This window comes from Pholcus phalangioides, unplaced genomic scaffold, assembly GCF_987345545.1.
Source record: "Pholcus phalangioides strain wild (caught in Gottingen) unplaced genomic scaffold, Ppha-v1.0 ptg000008l_1, whole genome shotgun sequence".
NCBI lineage: Eukaryota > Metazoa > Arthropoda > Arachnida > Araneae > Pholcidae > Pholcus > Pholcus phalangioides.
Window position 1 is genome coordinate 23,424,019 of NW_028301601.1, and position 20,076 is coordinate 23,444,094.

Genomic DNA, 20,076 nt, shown 5'->3' on the forward strand with positions numbered 1-20,076 from the left:
ATCCATCCGGCGAATATCCTCACTCTCTAGAAAATCGTCGAGCAGAAGAGCTCTATGTAGCCTCGCGTTATCGTCCATTAAAATGAACTCGGGGCCAACTGCACCCCTGAAAATTCGAACATAGGGCTCCAAGACCTCATCCCTATACCTCACACCAGTCACAGTGCCTCTTTCAAAGACATGGAGAGGTGTGCGGCCATCCAACATGATGCCTGCACAGACCATTAAACCTCCTCCGCCATAATGGTCGATTTCGCGGACATTGGAGGGTAGGTAGCGGGTCCCTGGTTCTCTCCATATGAACGTACGGCGAGAATCGGTGCTTAGGCTGAACCGGGACTCATCAGTGAAGAGAACGGTCGCCAGTTGATCCATACTCCAATCTCTATGCTCTCTGCACCATGATAAACGGATTCTCCTGTCCGTAGAAGTGAGCGGGACGCAAACAGCAGGTCTTCTTGCAAACAACCCTCTCTCATGAAGTCTTTTGGAAACAGTCACCCTTGTTCACATGGGTTCCTGTGGCTGCATTCAAATCACGAGAGAGCTGAGAAGCTGTAGCACTCCTGTTACGCCTCGCTATAATCGATAAATTTCGATCTTCTCTGGCCGCCGTGGCTCTTGGACGACCTTGCCCAGGTTTTCTCTCGATGGATCCGGTATCCTGGAACTGTTTCCATAAGTTACACACGACGCTGGGCGTTAAATTGAACTCTCTACAAATCTGGACTTGAGATTCGCCACCTCATGCCATCATCTAAACGTTGGTGGTTACTCATTTTTACTGTTACAATTTGAAATTAACCGATTGCTGCAAAATAACACCAAGAAATTCGCCGAGGTGTGCTAGCGAACGAAATGCGTCTTAACTTACGCGCGCTTATAAAGCCTGTTTCTCTACTGGCTCCGCCTACACACACGTGTACGCTTAAGTATTTGACGTACAAGATTTGCATTTTTGTCTAGAAGCAGTGGTTTTACATTCAGTTCAGTTCTTTTCATGAAATTCGATAAAATATGCAAATTCTCTTAATTTATTTCACCAGTGTACATTGCTGTATAACTTAAGAAACTGTAATTTCATAAATTTGCTGTTGTTTCAAAATCGCAAGTGTTCATATGCCATTCATTTCAATTTAACAGGAAAAACGTGATTTTGAACATATTTAAGACGATCTTAACTTCATTTAGTTTGTGCTGATTGGTTTCTATATGCAGATTAATTATTTACTTATCATTACATTATCCCAAGCAGATAATGCATTGGGACTTCATCTTTAAAGATTGACGCCACATCTTTAAAGTTTTTTTAATCCATACTGTAATGCTTCCTATTAACTGTCCTACTATGTAAGCCTGCTGCTGGACTACTACTGGCCTGCAACATACCAAATAATTTCAATGCAATTTTCCTATCCTGCAAGAACAATGTTGTGGACATTAGAAAAAAAATTCTTAAAGGGCGTATGACCACATTTAAAGCAATTTAAATCCGTTTATTTGAGACTCACTGCATCTGCTGATTTCTCAGAAACGTGTAATAAATTCTCACGCAAGTCTTCACTTTGAAATGTCCGTAACCGGCTCAATGCGTATCTCTCTATAATATTTTTTTCCCCGTTATAACGTTATTCGTTAAAACGAGTCGACTGTATTTCGTCTCAAACTATTTTTTTACGTGCATATGCAGACTGCATGGGTAACAGGGCGTATGGCACTTTACTGGCGAGCCGTTAGTCTTAGAGACATACCCAACTAGAAAAAGTACCGAAATCACGTGTCCAACTCAGATATGTCATTCATGTTATAAGGGGTTGTATAGTTATAAAATAAATAAAAAACCCAACTTTTTATACCATCCCCGTGTGTCAAAGAACCCAATTAAGACGTTGTTGCTCTGTCTTTCCCGATGACAACTAAAATAATTTCACGTTTCACGTTTCTTCACGGAGATACGTGAATTCGAAAAATTGAGGAAATTTGGAAAAAAAACAGCATTAAATGCGGGTGAAATGGTTTCCTCTCATTTAATGCTGTTTTTTCAAAACTTTCTTCGAATATCTCAGTGAATATTGCGCTTAGAAACGATGAATTTTTTTGTTGGAGACCGGGAAACAACTTTCCAATTGGGTTTTTGGGGCACAGGGTGTCCGCATAAAAAGTTAACATTTTCATTTCAATAACTATGTAACCCCTGGCAACATGAATCAAATATCTGAGTACTACACATTATTCGGGAACTTTTTCCAACTGGAAGTATGTCTCTAGGACCAATGGTTCGCCATTAAAATGCCATATGCCCCGTTACCTATGAGCCTTGTATATTAAATATAGTACAGACTATTATGTGAAATATTGTGTTGTGTTTAAGCCAACTCGCACGTTGCTTCGTTCGCCTGCGAGAGAACGAAGAGAACCAAAAAGCCATTTGAAGGTAACTTCTCATCCAACGAAATATCAGATTTTCACCGTATCGAAATTGAAGTCAACAAACTGCTGGGGGGGGGGTTCGGATTTGCTGACTTTTGATGACAGGGGAGGAGGGGTTTGAAGGTTGCTTACGTCATCAACCATCCTTTTTTGAAGATATGAAATATTCTAAGTTGCTGACGGAGGGGGGGAAGGGGGTAAAAAATGGCTGAAAATCTGCTTACGTAATACTTGAATGGCCCCTTATTTATATTTCCCGATGGGCTTGAAATCCTGATAATGAATCATTATTATGTTCACATGAACAGTTTTATCATTGCGTAAACACGTATATACTGGGAGACTCGAAATGTTACGCCGCCAAAGCAGTTTTTTTTTTTTTTCTGCCTTGTAGCATTTGCAACGAATTCACAATGGCACTAACAATTTTAAGGGAATTATCACAAAAAAATGAGTAACTTTGCCTGGTTTTAATTTACACAAAAATTGCCACGTTTTTAAGACAAATAAATCACACTGGTCGAATGGTCGACGCGTTTCGGCTCTTCAATGGAGAGCCGTCATCAGGACCTCGTGGTCAGAACTCACACGAATGAAGAGTGATGTTAACATCACTCTTCATTCGTGTGAGTTCTGACCACGAGGTCCTGATGACGGCTCTCCATTGAAGAGCCGAAACGCGTCGACCATTCGACCAGTGTGATTTATTTGTCTAACATCACTCTTCATTCGTGTGAGTTCTGACCACGAGGTCCTGATGACGGCTCTCCATTGAAGAGCCGAAACGCGTCGACCATTCGACCAGTGTGATTTATTTGTCTTAAAAACGTGGCAATTTTTGTGTAAATTTAAGGGAATTAAAATTAATATTTAATACTCTAGAATACTTTAAGACATTCATTTTTAAAAATATTGTTGGTGCTGCTACCTACTTTCAAAATCAGAAGTGCCTTATGTGGTGATGGCGAAAAGCTCAGGTATAAAAAAACTAAATTCTTCATTCAGCTTTGCTCCTTATAAAAAAAAACTTATAAACTGACCTGAAAGATCAAAAACTTCCAGTTCAGTAATTTTTTCAAGACCCAAGGAGACATCCGAAATATAGGACCTCCACACAAGCAAACGACAGGTAAGATTGCGTAAAAAATGAATTTTTCCTCGCTCCCCTTAAAATATACAGTATATAGTAATACTAGATATAGTAATGTGCTGCCATCTAACGTCAAATTTAAAAGCGACTCATGTGGTGATGATGAAGTTCAAATTAAAAAAACTATATTCTTTATTCCACTCAGTTCCTTATAAACAAAGCTCATAAACTGAACTGGATATTTGAACTGAAAGTTCGGCTATTTTATTTGAGCATAAGGAGACGTCCAAAACAAAGAGCCTCTTGATGAGCAGACGACAGAGAAGAAGTCGGTTCCCTACAAGCTAAGCTCACAAACAGAACTGCCAGTTCGGTTATTTTTAAAGGACACAAGGAGACGCTCAAAACGAGTAACCTGGAGAGAAGCAGACGACATTACTGGTCGGACTTATTACTGGAGGGAGCATCTCTAGCCGCCGCGACTGCAGCGACATCAAATGCAAGGAAATGACGTGACTCGGTCAAAACAAACTTCCCGCCTGGCAATTTTCCCATAGAAATGTACAGTTCGGTCTGTAAATATTGGGTTTTAAAGATTTAAAAAAAGGATGGAGAACTCATCTAAAGGTGAAGAAAGATTAAGTTATTTATTTCATTATATAATACTGGAATCATTTCTTTCATCAATTCTTGAATTTTCTTTCATTAATTCTTGAATTTTCTTTCATTAATTCTGGAATTATTTCCTTTATTATTATTTCTTTTATTACTTCTGAAATAATTGCTTTCATCAATTCTGGATTTGTTTCTTTCATTAATGCTGAAATTATTTCTTTCATTAATGCTGAAATTATTTCTTTCATTAATGCTGAAATTATTTCTTTCATTAATGCTGAAATTATTTCTTTCATTAATGCTGAAATTATTTCTTTCATTAATTCTGAAATTATATCTCATTAATTCTGGAATTATCTCTTTCATTAATTTTGGAATTATCTCTTTCCTTCATTCTGGAATTATCTCTTTCCTTCATTCTGGAATTATCTTTCATTAATTTTATTATTATCGCGTTCATTAATTCGTTCACTAATTTTGGAATTATCACTTTTATCAATGCTGTAATTATCTCTTACATTAATTCTAGAATATTTTCTTCCATTAATGCTGACATTATCTTTCTTTAGTGCTGAAATTATAACTTTCATTATTTTTGGAATTATCTCGTCCAAGCTGAAATTATTTTTTAATTTATTGTTTTAAAAAACTCCTATTTATGCCATAAGAAAATAACGGGGGATCGTGTTTTCACCGAGTCACGTGATGTTCCGACGAAAGATGTTGGGGGGGGGGGGACAGTTCTCAGCACTGCCAAGGCAGAGACCGCTGACGTCATACTCTCCCCGGAGGCTTGATTTATATACTGTTGGTGCTGACATTTAATCTCAAAATTTCAGGCAACTCATGCGATGATGAAAGAGAGAAAGAGTTCTCTTAAAAAGAGAGAAAATTTTGGTAACAGAAATTCGTACATTTGCAACAATCGATTTTATGTAGAAAAAATAATTATTTCTTTGCACAAAAACATTCGGACAATATGGATAATCGAACAAATAAGTGAAAATTCGGGTTATGTGGTCTTCAGATAGAGTTACCCAGATTCAATTTATGTCTGTTCACAAAACTTTATGTCTGTTCAATATGGTTCGAGCCACGATGAAGTGTCAGCAGGTGGACCACGCGCTAATTATTATTAATAATTTATAAATTTTGTAAAATTTAATTTAAATGCCATTCCCTCTCAACGGATCGTGTTTGATTGCGATCCAAACTATCAATGCGTTCCTGAAATAATGAAAAAAAAACGAGTGTGATAGAATTAGTTCTCTTCGTGAAAACAAAATTTCCCCTTCAAGATTTATGTTCGTAACTCGAAAAGTTTGTAAGTCGGGGAGCAACTACATAAAAACATTTTAGAGGGGGCTGCAATTTGTTTTTTTTTTGTTTTTTTGCTTTTTTTTTTTGCATTTGGCCGTGAAATTCTCCTAAGCCCGGACTTGTCTCCGATTTTTGGATTTAAATATCTCAGGGAATAATGCAGTTAAAAACATGTAATTTGCTTGTTGGGCTCAGAAGAGAAAGAGCAACAACTGTCTCATTGGAAGTTAGAGGACGGGGAGAGGGGGGGGGAAGGGAGGGATCGTATAAACATTTAATTTTTTATTTTGTGTACACTGTATTTTCATCCTCAAAACTCGTACAGGGTAATTTATGGTCACACTTCGAGAATTTCTAAAATTAGAACCATAGCACCACTACGACGAACGGTTGATGAGATAAAGGCTGTAACAACACTCCAAGGAGAAACCATTGAATCTTAAGGCCCCTTTACGCTTTTGCGCGCGATAGCTGTAAACAACTTCAGAACCGCCTTCAAGAGTGTGTGTGTGTAAAGGCGAAAAAAGTGTACGGTTAGAAGTGCGCGCAGGAACTGGTCATTCCAGCGCAAACCCACCCTACGGGCAAAAACGGGGCGAATCCCTCGTCTCCTGCGTCGTCGTCCTTCATTATCGTTCTAAAAAAAGAGATGTATGCAATGTAAATAATTTTTTTCAGCGATAATATTTATTGAATTTTTTTTTTCAGAGTCTATTTGACGATTTTTCTTCCTTTTTCCAACGAATTGTTTTAATGTGCCGTAATTACGTTTATTAGGTAATTGTAATAATTTTCGGACTTTGATTTGGTTCCTTTATCTACTAACATTATTATATCAGAATTTATAGATACGTTAAATTACTATTATTATTTCGATAACTTCGCAAGCTTTAATTTATTCTCAGGGTGTGGGAAGAATTTAAAATAGTTTAACTAAGGGTTCTTAACCTATAAGTTCTTTTTTTTCTTTTTAAAGAAAATAAGAAAATAATTGTTTTTTTTTAATAGAAAAAAGTATTTTAAGAAATATCAGTTTCAAAATTTGAAATTAACGATAGAAGTATGTACATAAATCCATAATTAATGCAAAATAATGCGAGAATTGATGAAAGAAATTCTATCATGATGAATCATGATAGAATTGCAGTTCCCGATTGTAACACACAATCTAAACTTCACAATGTATGGGGCGGTACTTACAAGTACTATTCACAAATTCGCTTGGCATTTGAGACTTAGGCATTATTTTACAAAAATTTTGACATAAGCCAAAATTAGGAACAAGAAATACGTGAGGGAAAAAATGTATGTGCATTCAAACCTTAACTATTTCCTTAGCATTCCGCATCTGCACAGTTGTGACAATAACACTTTGCAATGGCGACCATGTACGTAAATCCTTATGCAGAAATGCGAAAAGGTATTTATGCTAATGTATGAAGATTATGAAGATTATATCAATGGATTTTCTGTTCATGTGTGGCATTATCAAGTTGGAAACATTTCTAAATAGGAGTATGACGAAGCCTAATGCTATATGGTAGCTAATAAGACAGTTTGAAAATTTGCTCCCGGGGTGACGGTAAGACCGACAAATAACATATTATCTTTACTAAATAGGGGGTGGGGGTGAAGGATGTGGAAGTTCTGGCTTTGCAGGAGTACTTTCTTCAATTTTTGGCACGCAGAGATTCAGATACAAATACAAGGCCACAACAGGCAAAATGCCCATCGAGGTGGCTGAACAACAGTGAGGAAATACAAAAAAAAATGAGAGGGAAAGAACATTTACAGTACTTGCTACAAAGCAAGACCATCGCGGGGGGGAGGGGGGGGAGGAATCTGGTCCCCTTTCCCCGAACTGTGAGAAAATGACCGAAAAAAAGGGAAAAAGATGGCCAAATCTATTGTTCTATCAATTTGCCCCCCCTCCCCCCCGAACGAAATTTCTGACTACGGGCTTGCTACAAAGAAGGCATATATCCCGGATAATACAGATTCAGAAATTGATCGGATGATTTGATGTTTCCAGTTCTGCAGTGAAAAATACAGTGAAACCTCGATATACGTTAAGATACCGAACCAAAAAAAAAAAAATCTTTGTAGAGGAATCATCGTTATATCGAGACGCAACATCATAATCTCGTGTGATCAAATTTATGAGCTGTTTTTCTAAATGGACGTTCTTAGTGTCACCAAAAAAGTCACTTGAGTATTTTATTCACTGCAAAATTTTTAATTGATCAACTGATAAAATAAATTGTTAAGATGTGCGTTGCCCCTGTAAAGAGGATTATCACGTTACACTTTGGTGTGTCACGCGAAAAATAGTGATACCAAACATTTTTAGTGAATAGGTGATGCCCGATACTGATATTAGAAACATGTGAGATGAGTTGGAAAGTATAATAAAGAATATTTCGAGGGAAAAATAATAAATGTTGTAGCGAATTTTCAAAATCCCTCTGAAAATATTGTTATAGAGGGGTTAATCGTAGTAAAAGAAATAGTTGTATCGAGAGAAGTTTAATATCACAGACTATTACTAAACCAGACATGCGCCTCGTCCATATTCCTCTGCGGAACTTCTAACGATGTCTATATTCCTCTCCGGAACTTCATTCTGTGTAATGCTTGTTGTGTGTAGTGCTGCCATCTGCAGTCAGTTTTTTTAAACTGTGAGCTTTTTCTTGACTCATAGTGAGTGAAATAATGTATAATGAATTAATAATTATACCGTTGTAGGGTTGTTGCGCTCCGAGGCGAGACATTTTAACGGGGAGATTGGCGATTTGAAAAAATACCGTTGTCGAGGGATTTATCCTCTTATCAAGTATCGTTGTAGCGACGTTTCAATGTATGTGTCTGTCCCTTTGGGGTTGTAAATAGATTGAGAGAATAAGATTTTTTTTTTGTGACATTGAAGACCGTTATTTTCACAAGCCCCCCCCCCCTCTCTCTGAAATACATTTTTCCTATCATGCAACCTCTTTTCGGCGGTCACCTCCGCAGACGATCACTTTTTTTTTGCGGAACACCAAGTGGCCGTCTTAGAGAGGTTTCATTGTATTTTATTTTTTCATAACTTGGGTAGATATAGGGCTAACATGAGATTGTATGAGATGAAGTAGTACAGCCTTAACTCCTCATCCGGGTTCGAGCCCCACCGTCGTCACAGTGGTGGTCGGCTGAAGTTGGTTTTCTGTGGTTCCCAACTTCGAGGCGCAAATGCGAGCCGGTCTCCCCGTTAAAAAGTCTCGCCACAGAGAGCAACAGACCTACAAACAGTACAAATATTCAGTCACGACACATCACTCACTTCACTTCTGAGATATAGATGGCAACACTGAAAAATCATACACAACACTAGATACGCACTCAGACTGTTAGGTACACACAATTACACTTCCGGCACAACTCACTAGGTAGAAAATTGCCCATGGCGATAGACCTGAGTTGTGCTCGGTTAAAAAAAAAAAGAAAAAAAAGAAAAAAAGCCTTAACTCCTACGTCTCTGCAGAGGACAAACAACTACAGCTTCCCGGCTCTGACGCTACTACTAGGAACGAGCATCCACGGACAGCGGGCTCCTACCCCGCCAGCGCAGGGCCATCAACTTTTTCCGGGGGGGGGGGGGCAAAGACATGTACTCAATGTATGTATATATATATTTGTATATATGTATATCATTTTTAGTGTATTTTCAAAGCAACGTCCCCCTGACCCCCCCAAATGACGGGCCTGCTCGCCATTGCAAATATGCTGGCAGTATATGTTGCATTCACTCAATTAGCCAGCTCAGCCAACACACCCCCGCTCCCCCCCATAGAGGTCCGATCCAGAATGTAGTACAGTCGAATCCCATTTTAACGAATACCGTTAGAACAAAAAAATCTAGTTTTAACGAACACTTTTCTAATCCCTCAGATAAGTTTTCATGGAAACAATGCAAAAACCTGGAATTCATTTATAAAGAAATTTCGTTATAACGAAGTGATTTCTCCGGTCTCTTGGATCTCGTTATAACGGGATTCGACTGTACTATTTTTATAGACACACTGGAACGACGCCGTAGTCCTTTAAAATCACAGTGAATGCACTTTATTTATGTATCTTTTATGATACTGTTTATCTATTTTTTTTGTCTCTGTACAGCTTGCCAATTTTTTTTTTCCAAAAAAAAAGACATTGGCTACATCTGACGACTCGTCATACGGCATGATATTCATTTTTGGATGAAAGCATTGAATTATAAGAGCTCCGAAAAGAAATATTTTCACTGTGGCATTAAAAATATGCAGAGGCGAACACTTAGAAGGAAATGATTGATGTCTCATCCAGCAATCGAACCTAGGAAATATTCAAATCGAGCAAGACCATTATACCATGAAGACATCACCTTCGTTCTTTTAAAACAACGCACAGTAGCGTGACTTGACTGAAGTCTTTCTTAACTTCAGCTCAGCGATTGGTTTCCAGGTGGCGGCAATAGGGATGTGTAATTTCTTCTAGGCCCGCGATGCATCAAATAATAGACTTTATTCATTGCCCGATTTGCAAAAGATTCCGGGTTTGATTCCCGAAAGTTTGAGAGACAACAAACACGGGCTGTAGTTTGTTACTAGAGGTTCTGTCATCACTACCGTAAGCCCATCACTTTATCGTAAAGAGAATGCTCTACTATCTACTCAATTTTCATGCATCATGCTGCAACGTCGTCGAGATTTCGGGGGGGGGGGGGAGGTGTTGCATAAATTCGTAGCTTCTAGATATACTGACGCCGGTAGTTTTGGAATCACCTAATCGAGCAGCGACCGTATATAAGCTAGTCAATTGCCCAAGTCTATATATCCAAGGTGTTGGATGCCATCACCTATATAGCTATAAAACCGCTTATATCCCCACTGCATTCGCAGAACACGTCACCGGCCTTGTTAGGAAACCATCCTTCGGAGAAGTATGAACTAATGCTGAAAGAGAGGTGATGAAACCACACCGCACAGAAATTTTCAATGAGTGCAACGCCATCCGCTAAAATTCACGCTGGTTTTCAGTAGCCCAAATGCGACGATTGCGTTGTATTGACATCGCCGTTTAAACGAAAAATGACCTTTCATCTCTCTCTCTCTCTCTCTCTCCATAAGGTGTGACACACTAACCGTACACAACACCGGACTATCACTCTAGAGAGATGATTCACTACCCTTTTTTTCCGCAGAAGAGAGGTGGCAGTATGATATTTAGCAGTGCCATCTCTCTTCCAAAACAAACTAAAACAATTTCTTCATATAGACACCTCAAATGATTAATTGTGTTTGAATTTTTTTATTTCTTGACAGACTCGATGGAAGCACTGACATCCAAAACATTTGAATTATTTTTATTTTCAAATTGATCGATTTCAGTTGATCGATTAACTTGTCTTAAAAATAATAATTATTATCAATATATATGTATATGTAATAATTATCAAATGGTTGGCCGGAGAGGTGTTTAAATTTCGTCACGATCAGTCGCATATAGTTTTCTCTCCGTCAGTAGCATAACGGAAGTCTACGGCAACGACCAACCGTTGGCCTAATGGATATCTGCAATGCGGCATAACGGTCATCTGGAGTCTTCGCTTGCTAATTGTGTTACCCTAGTGTTACGTCTGCCCTCTTTTTTTTTTTTTTTTGAGTGCAATCTCTGTGGCTATTTAGCTGCTAAATTACTGGATTTCAAGGTAAGTGGTATTGTATGCGTCTAAAATGGGTCGTACTTGCCCTTTTGTGAACTCAAATCAGGTAGTGGTTAAGAATTTATGTGTATGGGCTAGTAATGCCTTAGAATGTAGTGTCACTAGAGAGAAGTTTGAAAAATTACTGGTTGACTTTGTTGGGGAAAAAAAACGTTTGGGAGATAACCTGAGCCATGTGAGTGATAAGTGTACTCTGGCTCGAGAATTCGATCTCATTGTGTTAGCTGATTTCATTAACTAGGAAAATGCAGTGTCAAAGCAGAAGGAAACATTTTTTGAATCTTTTGTAATGAATTCAATTACTTTTTTTGACGCCCTAAATTTTGATTCTTGTCGACATGCAATGTCACTCACGTTCAGGAAAGATGCTGTGACTTCCACTCCAGTTAGTGGGGGTGCAAGTAATAATGGGAAGAAGGGAAAAAAGAAGAAAATTAGGACCAAAAACATTCACAATGATGGAAATTCCAACTTTCAATTATGTAAATCTTTTGATAGAAACATCTCCAAAATTGGTCGATGTAGGGAGGATGAAAATCCTGTACAAGATAAAAACGTTAAATCTAGTGACTCCTTAAATACTTCTAACGAGTCAACTTCGGGATCATCTACACAAAATTTGAGCCATCGTGATAGTAGTAATGAGTCGACTTCTACTGGTACCATAAGTGATTGCAGTTTAACGGTAGAAACTGTCAATGGTTCCTTCGAAACACAGCTTGATATTGTACCAAAATTCCCTAAAAATATTACTTCTTGCGGTAACAAGGATGTGGAAATTACACAAACGGTAATATCACAGGAGAAACAAGAAAGTAATTTGAATAAGAAACAGGTAACACCCTCCAACACTCACGAATATAAAATTACAACAAGTAACGAGGTCTTCCCGGTTAATCTTGGGCCTAGGACTTCCGGACAAACAAATGCATCTAATACACATAATAAGACCACTCAGGACCCCATTGAAGCACATATGCTCACGAATGCTGTAAAAAAAATCGCACCGGGAAACGCTTGTATAAGTAATGCATCTGATAAATCAAGTGATGATATGGGATTCAAGGTTGTTACTCGGAAAAAAACTAAGACACATAATTACAACATTGATATTAATAAAGGGACAAACAACGGAAACATATCAATCTCTAACCCAACTGGAAATGCCCCTAACTTCTCACGTAAAATTAATATTCCGTCCATTATTCTCACAGAATGGGGTGGAAGCTGGATTTCTGACTTTGCAGCTGCCAAGAAAATATGCGAAATACCTCCACAATTTAAAGCAACGGAAAACACAATTGTATTTCAGGTCTTCACTGAGAAAGACCATCGACAAATTACGAAATTTTTTGATGACAAAAAATTTCGATACTTTACATATAACACTCATTCGGAACGAACACTAAAGTTTGTAATCAGGGGACTTCCAACGAATGTGAACCCGTTGGAAATTATTGCTGACTTGGAAAAAAAACAATTTAAGCCGGTTAAGGTGTCAAATATGAAAAATTACCATACTGGTAGATGTCTTCCCCTTTTCTTAGTTGAGGTACCTATTGCTGACAAAAACATTGCTAATATTATGGAAATAGCTGAAATTCCAATAGAAATAGAAAGATACAGAGGCGCTCAAGGACCCATTCAATGTAGGGTCTGTCAATTATATGGGCACAGTTCATATAGATGTAAAAATACACCTACCTGTGCATTTTGTGCCGGATCACATGAGACCAGAGATTGTAGAGTTAAAGGTAACTCAAGGATGATTAAATGTTGTCACTGTGGGGGTCCTCACACATCGACGTTCTCTGGATGTAAAGCCCGGCCAGCATTAAATAAAAATAGAGGAAGATTATTCCTTCCTACAATTCCGCCAGGGCTGCAAGGATCTCCTATTAGTAGAGTGCCTTTGACTGAGAAAAATCTTCGCACTGAAGATGAAGATGTTGATAATTTGGACACAGGGATAGGTCCAATTACAATTACTCCACAAGCAACTAAAAAATCTGGAACATTACTATAAATAACAATATTTCTGATGAGCAATCTCAAAATGAGAATTTGGAAAAACAAACAATTCTACACAACACAATTAGGAAAGGAACTCATCCATTTGCAAAAAATAAGGGCAATATCCCAACAACTGCAGAAATTAAATTGGATCTTATTGAAGCACATTCACGATTAATTTATAGGAATGTGTTACATCAATTGATTACACAAACTTATAGACACAATATTACTTCTGACTCTGAACTATATGTTGATGTAATGGATAACAGAAATAATACAGAAACAGAGGTAAATGAAGAACTGTATAACAATCCTCTGAACGCGGAATCAAACACAAATAACACATACACAATTAAGTCTATTGATGAGGTAAAGTCCTTGAGTAAGTCAAATTTACCAAAGGGTAACAATAATTCCAACTCATCAGCTGTTCTTCCTGAAATTTTACAATTTAATGACATTGTTTACAGTTCGGTAATACGCCACGAGATGGCGTTGTGTTCACATTTTTTTATATATTTTTTCTTTAATTTTCGTATGTGGATGTTTGGTCCTCGGCGCTAAGTGTGTCCGAATAAGTGTTGTTGTTACCGCCGTTCGAGAAGCATGACTGCTAAATTTTTCATCTGATCAATTCGGAATTAAATAAAGTTTGTTTTTTCGTTTAAACCGGGAATTCCATTCTTTCGCAGACGCGAACAGAACATTTTTTGGGGGCTCGGCCGGGATCCGAATCTGAATCAGATCATCTTGCCTGAAAATGCCGACTCAGACGGAAATCGTCAAGCTACGAGGACGAGAAAAGGCCGCTCTGACTCGCATTGCCAGTTTCGCAGCGTCCCTGGAGGACTCTACATCAACGGAAGCAGTCCTGGTGAGACTAGAACGGATTGAAGATGCCTTCAAAAGGTTCATTGAGTATGATCAAGCCCTTCCGGACGAGGTATCGGAGATGGGAGAAGTCGAAGATCAGTATTTTGACGTCAAATCGAAGCTGAACCGATTCATCAATGCCAAGAAGATGGTGGAGGCGCCGGACTCCAACTACGCATCTCAAGTGCAAAACTCGGTCACTGGGTCAAGTGGTTTCAAACTCCCGAAGCTGAACATTCCCGCGTTCAGCGGAGAATACATGGAATGGCTCAGCTTCAAGGACATGTATCTAGGAGTTGTGCACAATAACGAAACTCTCAGCCCAATACAGAAGTTTCATTATTTGAAAGGACTCCTCGAGAAAGCTCCAGCCGATGTCATCCGCCACATTCCGATCTCGGAGGCTAGCTATCAAGAAGCTTGGGGAAGGCTGGTGGAGCGTTACGACAAGAAAAAGCAAATAGCCAGCTCGCTGGTTTCTACTTTCTTGAATCAGCCCAGGGTCACCAGTGTGAAATCTAACTTACGATGTATAGCCGACACTTCCGAACAAGTCGTCCGCGGCTTGAAAACTCTTGGTGATGGGGCCGTCAACCCAGACGTATGGTTGATACATCTGCTGCTCGAAAAGGTTGACGCCGATACTCGCCGAATGTGGTTCGAGAGGACCGTCGACAAAGACTTTCCAACGTTCCAGAGCTTCATCGATTTCCTCAACGAGAGATCATCGGCTATCGAGGATACGGCAGTCGATTCCGCATCTGAAGTGAAACCCAAAGGTACGTCTAGCACTGGATCTAGATTGTCTGACGTGAAGTGTCCAAAATGTAACGGTAACCATCCCGTCGCGAATTGTATTACTTACAAAAATCTGAGTGTCGCGGCACGCAAGGATTTTGTGCGGAATAAAAATCTTTGTTTTAATTGCTTGTCAAACAAGCACTTGAGCAAGAAGTGCTGCTCTCAGTTTTCATGTCGAATATGCAACGCGAGACATCATTCCAGTCTCCACGAGCAAATGCATTCAAACTATGCTAGTGCTTCGGTGTCGCGTGATGAGCCAGCTGTCAAGTGCACTGGAAATTCTTCGGAAAGACCACCTGAACTATCTCTCAACGCTGCACAGGGAAACATTGCCTTGTTGCCTACTGCAGTGGCATCGGTCCGTGATGCCTGGGGTCGTTATCAAAGTTTCAGAATCCTACTTGATTCTGGTTCTCAGGCTACATTCATTTCTCAATCAACTGCCCAGAGGCTTGGCCTTAAGATATCATCTTGTGTTCGTGTCCCAGTAGCTGGATTGGCATCTTTTCAGCCGACTACTACTCAAGGAACTGTCAGTTTGTGCATAACATCCAAATACGATCAACGCGAAATGTTCAACATCGATGCTTTTGTGCTAAAGAGATTGACTGCTCCTCAACCATCTTCGGTGATCAAGTTCAAAGATCGCGACATGCTTGATGGTCTAAACCTGGCGGATCCAACATTTTCTACTCCAAGTGACATTGATTTAATCATAGGAGCTGATCACTTCTTCTCGATAATTCTTCCTGGTCAGGTGATGAATGCAAACAAGGAGCCCATTGCCCAAAATTCGAGATTGGGATGGATCGTTACTGGCAAAATCAACAATGCCTCTTCAGTTGTTGGATTGACAGTGGCAAATCTCAGCATGAATGACGAACTGAAACGGTTTTGGGAGATCGAATCAATTCCTTGCGAAAAGGTTCCTGAACTAACTCCTGAGGAGGAATTCTGTGAAAAGCATTTCAAGGAAAATGTCTCGATCAACGAGAATGGACGTTTTGTTGTGAAGCTTCCAATCTGCAAACCTGATGTAAAATTGGGAAATTCTTATGACTCTGCATTCTCGCGTCTGCAGTCGATGCAAAGAAAATTCAAGCACGACCAAGAATTGTCAATGGAATACAGATCGTTTATGCAAGAATACGCGGATTTGGGTCACATGCGATTGGCTGATGATGACTGCTCGATGATCCCAGATGATCAGAAATTTTTTCTCCCTCACCATGCTGTACATAAGCATTCTAGTTCAACCACAAAGTTGAGAGTCGTTTTCGACGGATCATGTGCTAGTAAGAATTCCGTCTCATTGAATTCCATTCTTGGTGTTGGTCCTAAACTACAACGTGATATATTTGAAATATTGCTGACCTTTCGAGTGCATAAAATTGCATTTTCGGCAGACATTGCAAAAATGTACAGACAGATACTTGTGTCTCCTTCTGATCAATCATACCAACGTATATTATGGCGTGACAATTCCTCCGATCCTATCGCTGTGTACAAATTACAAACTGTTACCTACGGTTTGTCTTCCTCGTCGTTCCTGGCTACTAGATGCTTGAAGCAAATAAGCATTGACAGTCAAGGCGATTATCCAGATGCAGCAAGAATAATTTCTAATGACTTCTACGTAGATGATTTGCTATCCGGTGCGGATACTGCGGAAGATGCCAAGCGGTTGTGCTCACAAGTGTCTTCGTTACTTCGAATCAGAGGTTTTGAGCTTCGTAAGTGGAGATCGAATTCGCAATCACTTCTAAAGGAGCTGGATGCAGATTGTGATGACCACAATATTGCAATTGACAGCAATGAACAGTCTAAGGTATTGGGATTGAACTGGAATTCTGTGGATGATGTCTTTTTCTTCACACCATGTTTGAACATTGATGTTCCCTTGACGAAACGCAAAGTCCTCTCTAGATCTGCTCAGATATTCGATCCAATGGGATTAATTTCCCCATGTATAGTATGGATCAAAATATTCTACCAAAAGTTGTGGGTGGTGAAATGTGATTGGGATGATCCATTACCCGATGTTCTAACGAAGGAATGGCTTGAGTTTCAAGCTCATTTTAATGCAATAAATATGCTGAAGGTGCCTCGTTGTGTATCGGCATCAGAGGGTCCGATATCATTACATGGATTTTGTGATTCCTCTGCTCAAGCTTATGCGGCTGTAATTTATTACTGTCAAGAAAATTCTGGGAATACTAAGGTCACTCTGTTTGTGTCAAAGACTAAGGTAGCGCCTGTGAAACAGCTGTCAATTCCAAAACTTGAACTCTGTGGTGCATTCCGGCTGGCTCAGCTGTTCAAATCTGTGCTGAAATTTATCAAGATACCAGACATTCAAGTTTTTGCATGGACTGATTCCAGAGTGGTCTTGTCCTGGTTGTCGTCACATCCACGAAGATGGAAAACCTTTGTCGCCAACCGGACTTCAGAGATTCTCGATACGCTACCAGTAAGTGTATGGAATCACGTCACATCAAAGGACAACCCAGCTGATCTTGCGTCTCGAGGAATCAGTCCTGAGCTGCTGCAAGAATGTGAACTCTGGTGGCATGGACCACCATTTCTCCGTGATCCATCTGCAACCTGGCCTAAGACAAATGATGAATTGCTGAAATCATCACCTATGCCTGAAGAAAGACTGGATCCAATATACTCATACGCAACATCGATCAACGACACTCTCAGTGATTTATTTGAAAAATATTCATCTCTGTCCAAAATCATTCGTATCGTTGCATACTGTTTCAGATTTTTGTCAAAATGCATCGGGACAAAACCCACTGACAGCAACACCGCGAAACCCACTGTGAAGCCATTGCAGTTGTCTGAGATAGAACGTGTAAAGAAGGTGATCATTCGATGGGTTCAAGACTGTTCCTTCAACGATGAGATAAATTGCATTCGTAACGGAAAACCATTGAACCGTAAAAGCATTCTTGGATCTCTGAATCCATTCATCGATGAAGATGGTGTTTTACGGGCAGGAGGCAGGATTCAACGAGAAAAATTGACATATGGAGCCAAACACCCGATCATTCTGCCGAAAGATCATCCAATTAGTCTGCTTATTATTCGTGAATCTCACATTGCGAATCTGCATGCTGGTCCGACGCTTCTATCCAATATCCTGAAGCAATCGTATTGGATTATTGGAGCTAAGAGGATAATTCATAGAGTTATTCACAAGTGCATTGTGTGTTTCCGGTTCCGTTGCAAGTCAACTTCTCAGCTGATGGCTGATTTACCAGGTCCTCGAGTCACCATGAGCAGACCATTCACGAACTGTGGTGTAGATTTTGCTGGCCCTATCGAGATAAAGCTTCATAAGGGTCGTGGATCCAAATTCGCGAAGGGATACATTGCTCTTTTCATATGCTTGGCAACTAAGGCTGTACACCTCGAAATTGTGAGTGATCTCTCATCGGATTCTTTCATTGCGGCCTTGAAGAGATTAAATGCGCGACGTGGCGCGCCATTGAATATGTACTGTGATAATGCAACGAATTTCGTTGGTGCAAGGCGTAAGCTCGACGAGCTAACGTTGTTCGCGAAGGAGATAAATGACAATCCAAAAATATCATATTTCCTCAACCAACGCTCAATTCAGTGGCACATGATACCACCCTCCTCTCCTCATTTTGGAGGGCTTTGGGAGGCCGGAATTAAATCAGTCAAGTTTCATTTGAAAAGAGTCGTTGGGGATTCACGCCTAACATTTGAAGAGCTATCTACTCTAATGTGTCAAATCGAAGGAATACTCAATTCCAGACCATTGGTGGCTTACAACGAAGAAAACATAGATTCGATGCAAGTGTTGACACCCTCTCATTTTTTGACTGGCGATATTCTGTGCTCAGTTCCAGAAGATGTGGACGATGTCAAGCATCCGTCAACGAGATGGCAACTTGTTCGGAATCTGAGGAATAGTTTCTGGAAACGATGGCACACTGAATATCTACATTCTCTGCAACAAAGGCATAAATGGAAGAGCACCTGTCCCAACCTGTCCGTAGGTGATGTTGTGGTACTTAAGGAGAGCAACCTTCCACCATCAAGCTGGCCGATTGCTAGAATTGTGAAAATACATCCCGGAGCTGATGGACTCGTTCGTGTAGTAACGGTGAAGACTAGCAAAGGCCTCTACAAGCGGACTATCACCAAGATCATCAAGCTTCCCTTTGACTCTAATGAATAATAATTAATAGTAATTAATTAGGGCAGGAGTATGTTTACAGTTCGGTAATACGCCACGAGATGGCGTTGTGTTCACATTTTTTTATATATTTTTTCTTTAATTTTCGTATGTGGATGTTTGGTCCTCGGCGCTAAGTGTGTCCGAATAAGTGTTGTTGTTACCGCCGTTCGAGAAGCATGACTGCTAAATTTTTCATCTGATCAATTCGGAATTAAATAAAGTTTGTTTTTTCGTTTAAACCGGGAATTCCATTCTTTCGCAGACGCGAACAGAACAGACATACTCAACACTGTTTTGAGTGCCGCTGGAATATCTAGTGACAAAATAAGTCAAATAAATAAAGCTTTGATTGACATTCTTTCACAGCCCAACAATTAGCACAACAAGAAATATCTATACCAGGCCATTACATATTATGGCCTGGAATGCTAATGGTCTCAAAGACAACTTAAGGGAATTAAAAGAAGAATTATTCAATTATCAAGTGGATATCTTACTTCTATCAGAAACATGGTTATTGCCCTCACAAAAAATCAAAATTAATGGTTACACTGGCGTCAGAAAAGACCGATTACATGGTGGGGGGGAGGAGTAGCTGTATATGTGAAGTCTGATATTCCATTTCAAGAACTACCACTTCCCCCTTCCACTCAAATGAAAGCTACTGCTGTCACTGTTTACATAGATAGAACACCCATTTCTTTCTGTGCAATGTATAAGCCCCCCAATAATTGCATAGATATTTCCTTACTAAAACACTTATTCAGAACAGGGCTTCCAATTTTTGTAGGGGGCGATTGGAATAGTAAAAACGATCTATTCTTTAGTAAAAAATCCAACAGATGTGGTCGAGTGTTAAGAAAATTCTGCCTTGATAATTTCCTAAATATACATTCATCCACTACACCAACACATGTACCACCTCAAAATAGATATCAACCTGATGTAATTGATTTTGGCATCTCCAAAAAT

The 20,076-nt window shown here is 39.5% G+C and overlaps 1 protein-coding gene across 1 annotated transcript; it reads left to right on the plus strand.

The window, feature by feature from the left end:
* Positions 1-13,971: 13,971 nt before the first annotated feature.
* On the plus strand, positions 13,972-19,104 carry LOC149084040 (uncharacterized). Its single transcript, XM_089235254.1, has one exon. The coding sequence runs from the start codon at positions 13,972-13,974 to the stop codon at positions 19,102-19,104; it is 5,133 nt and encodes a 1,710-aa protein (XP_089091380.1).
* The last annotated feature ends 972 nt before the right edge of the window (positions 19,105-20,076 follow it).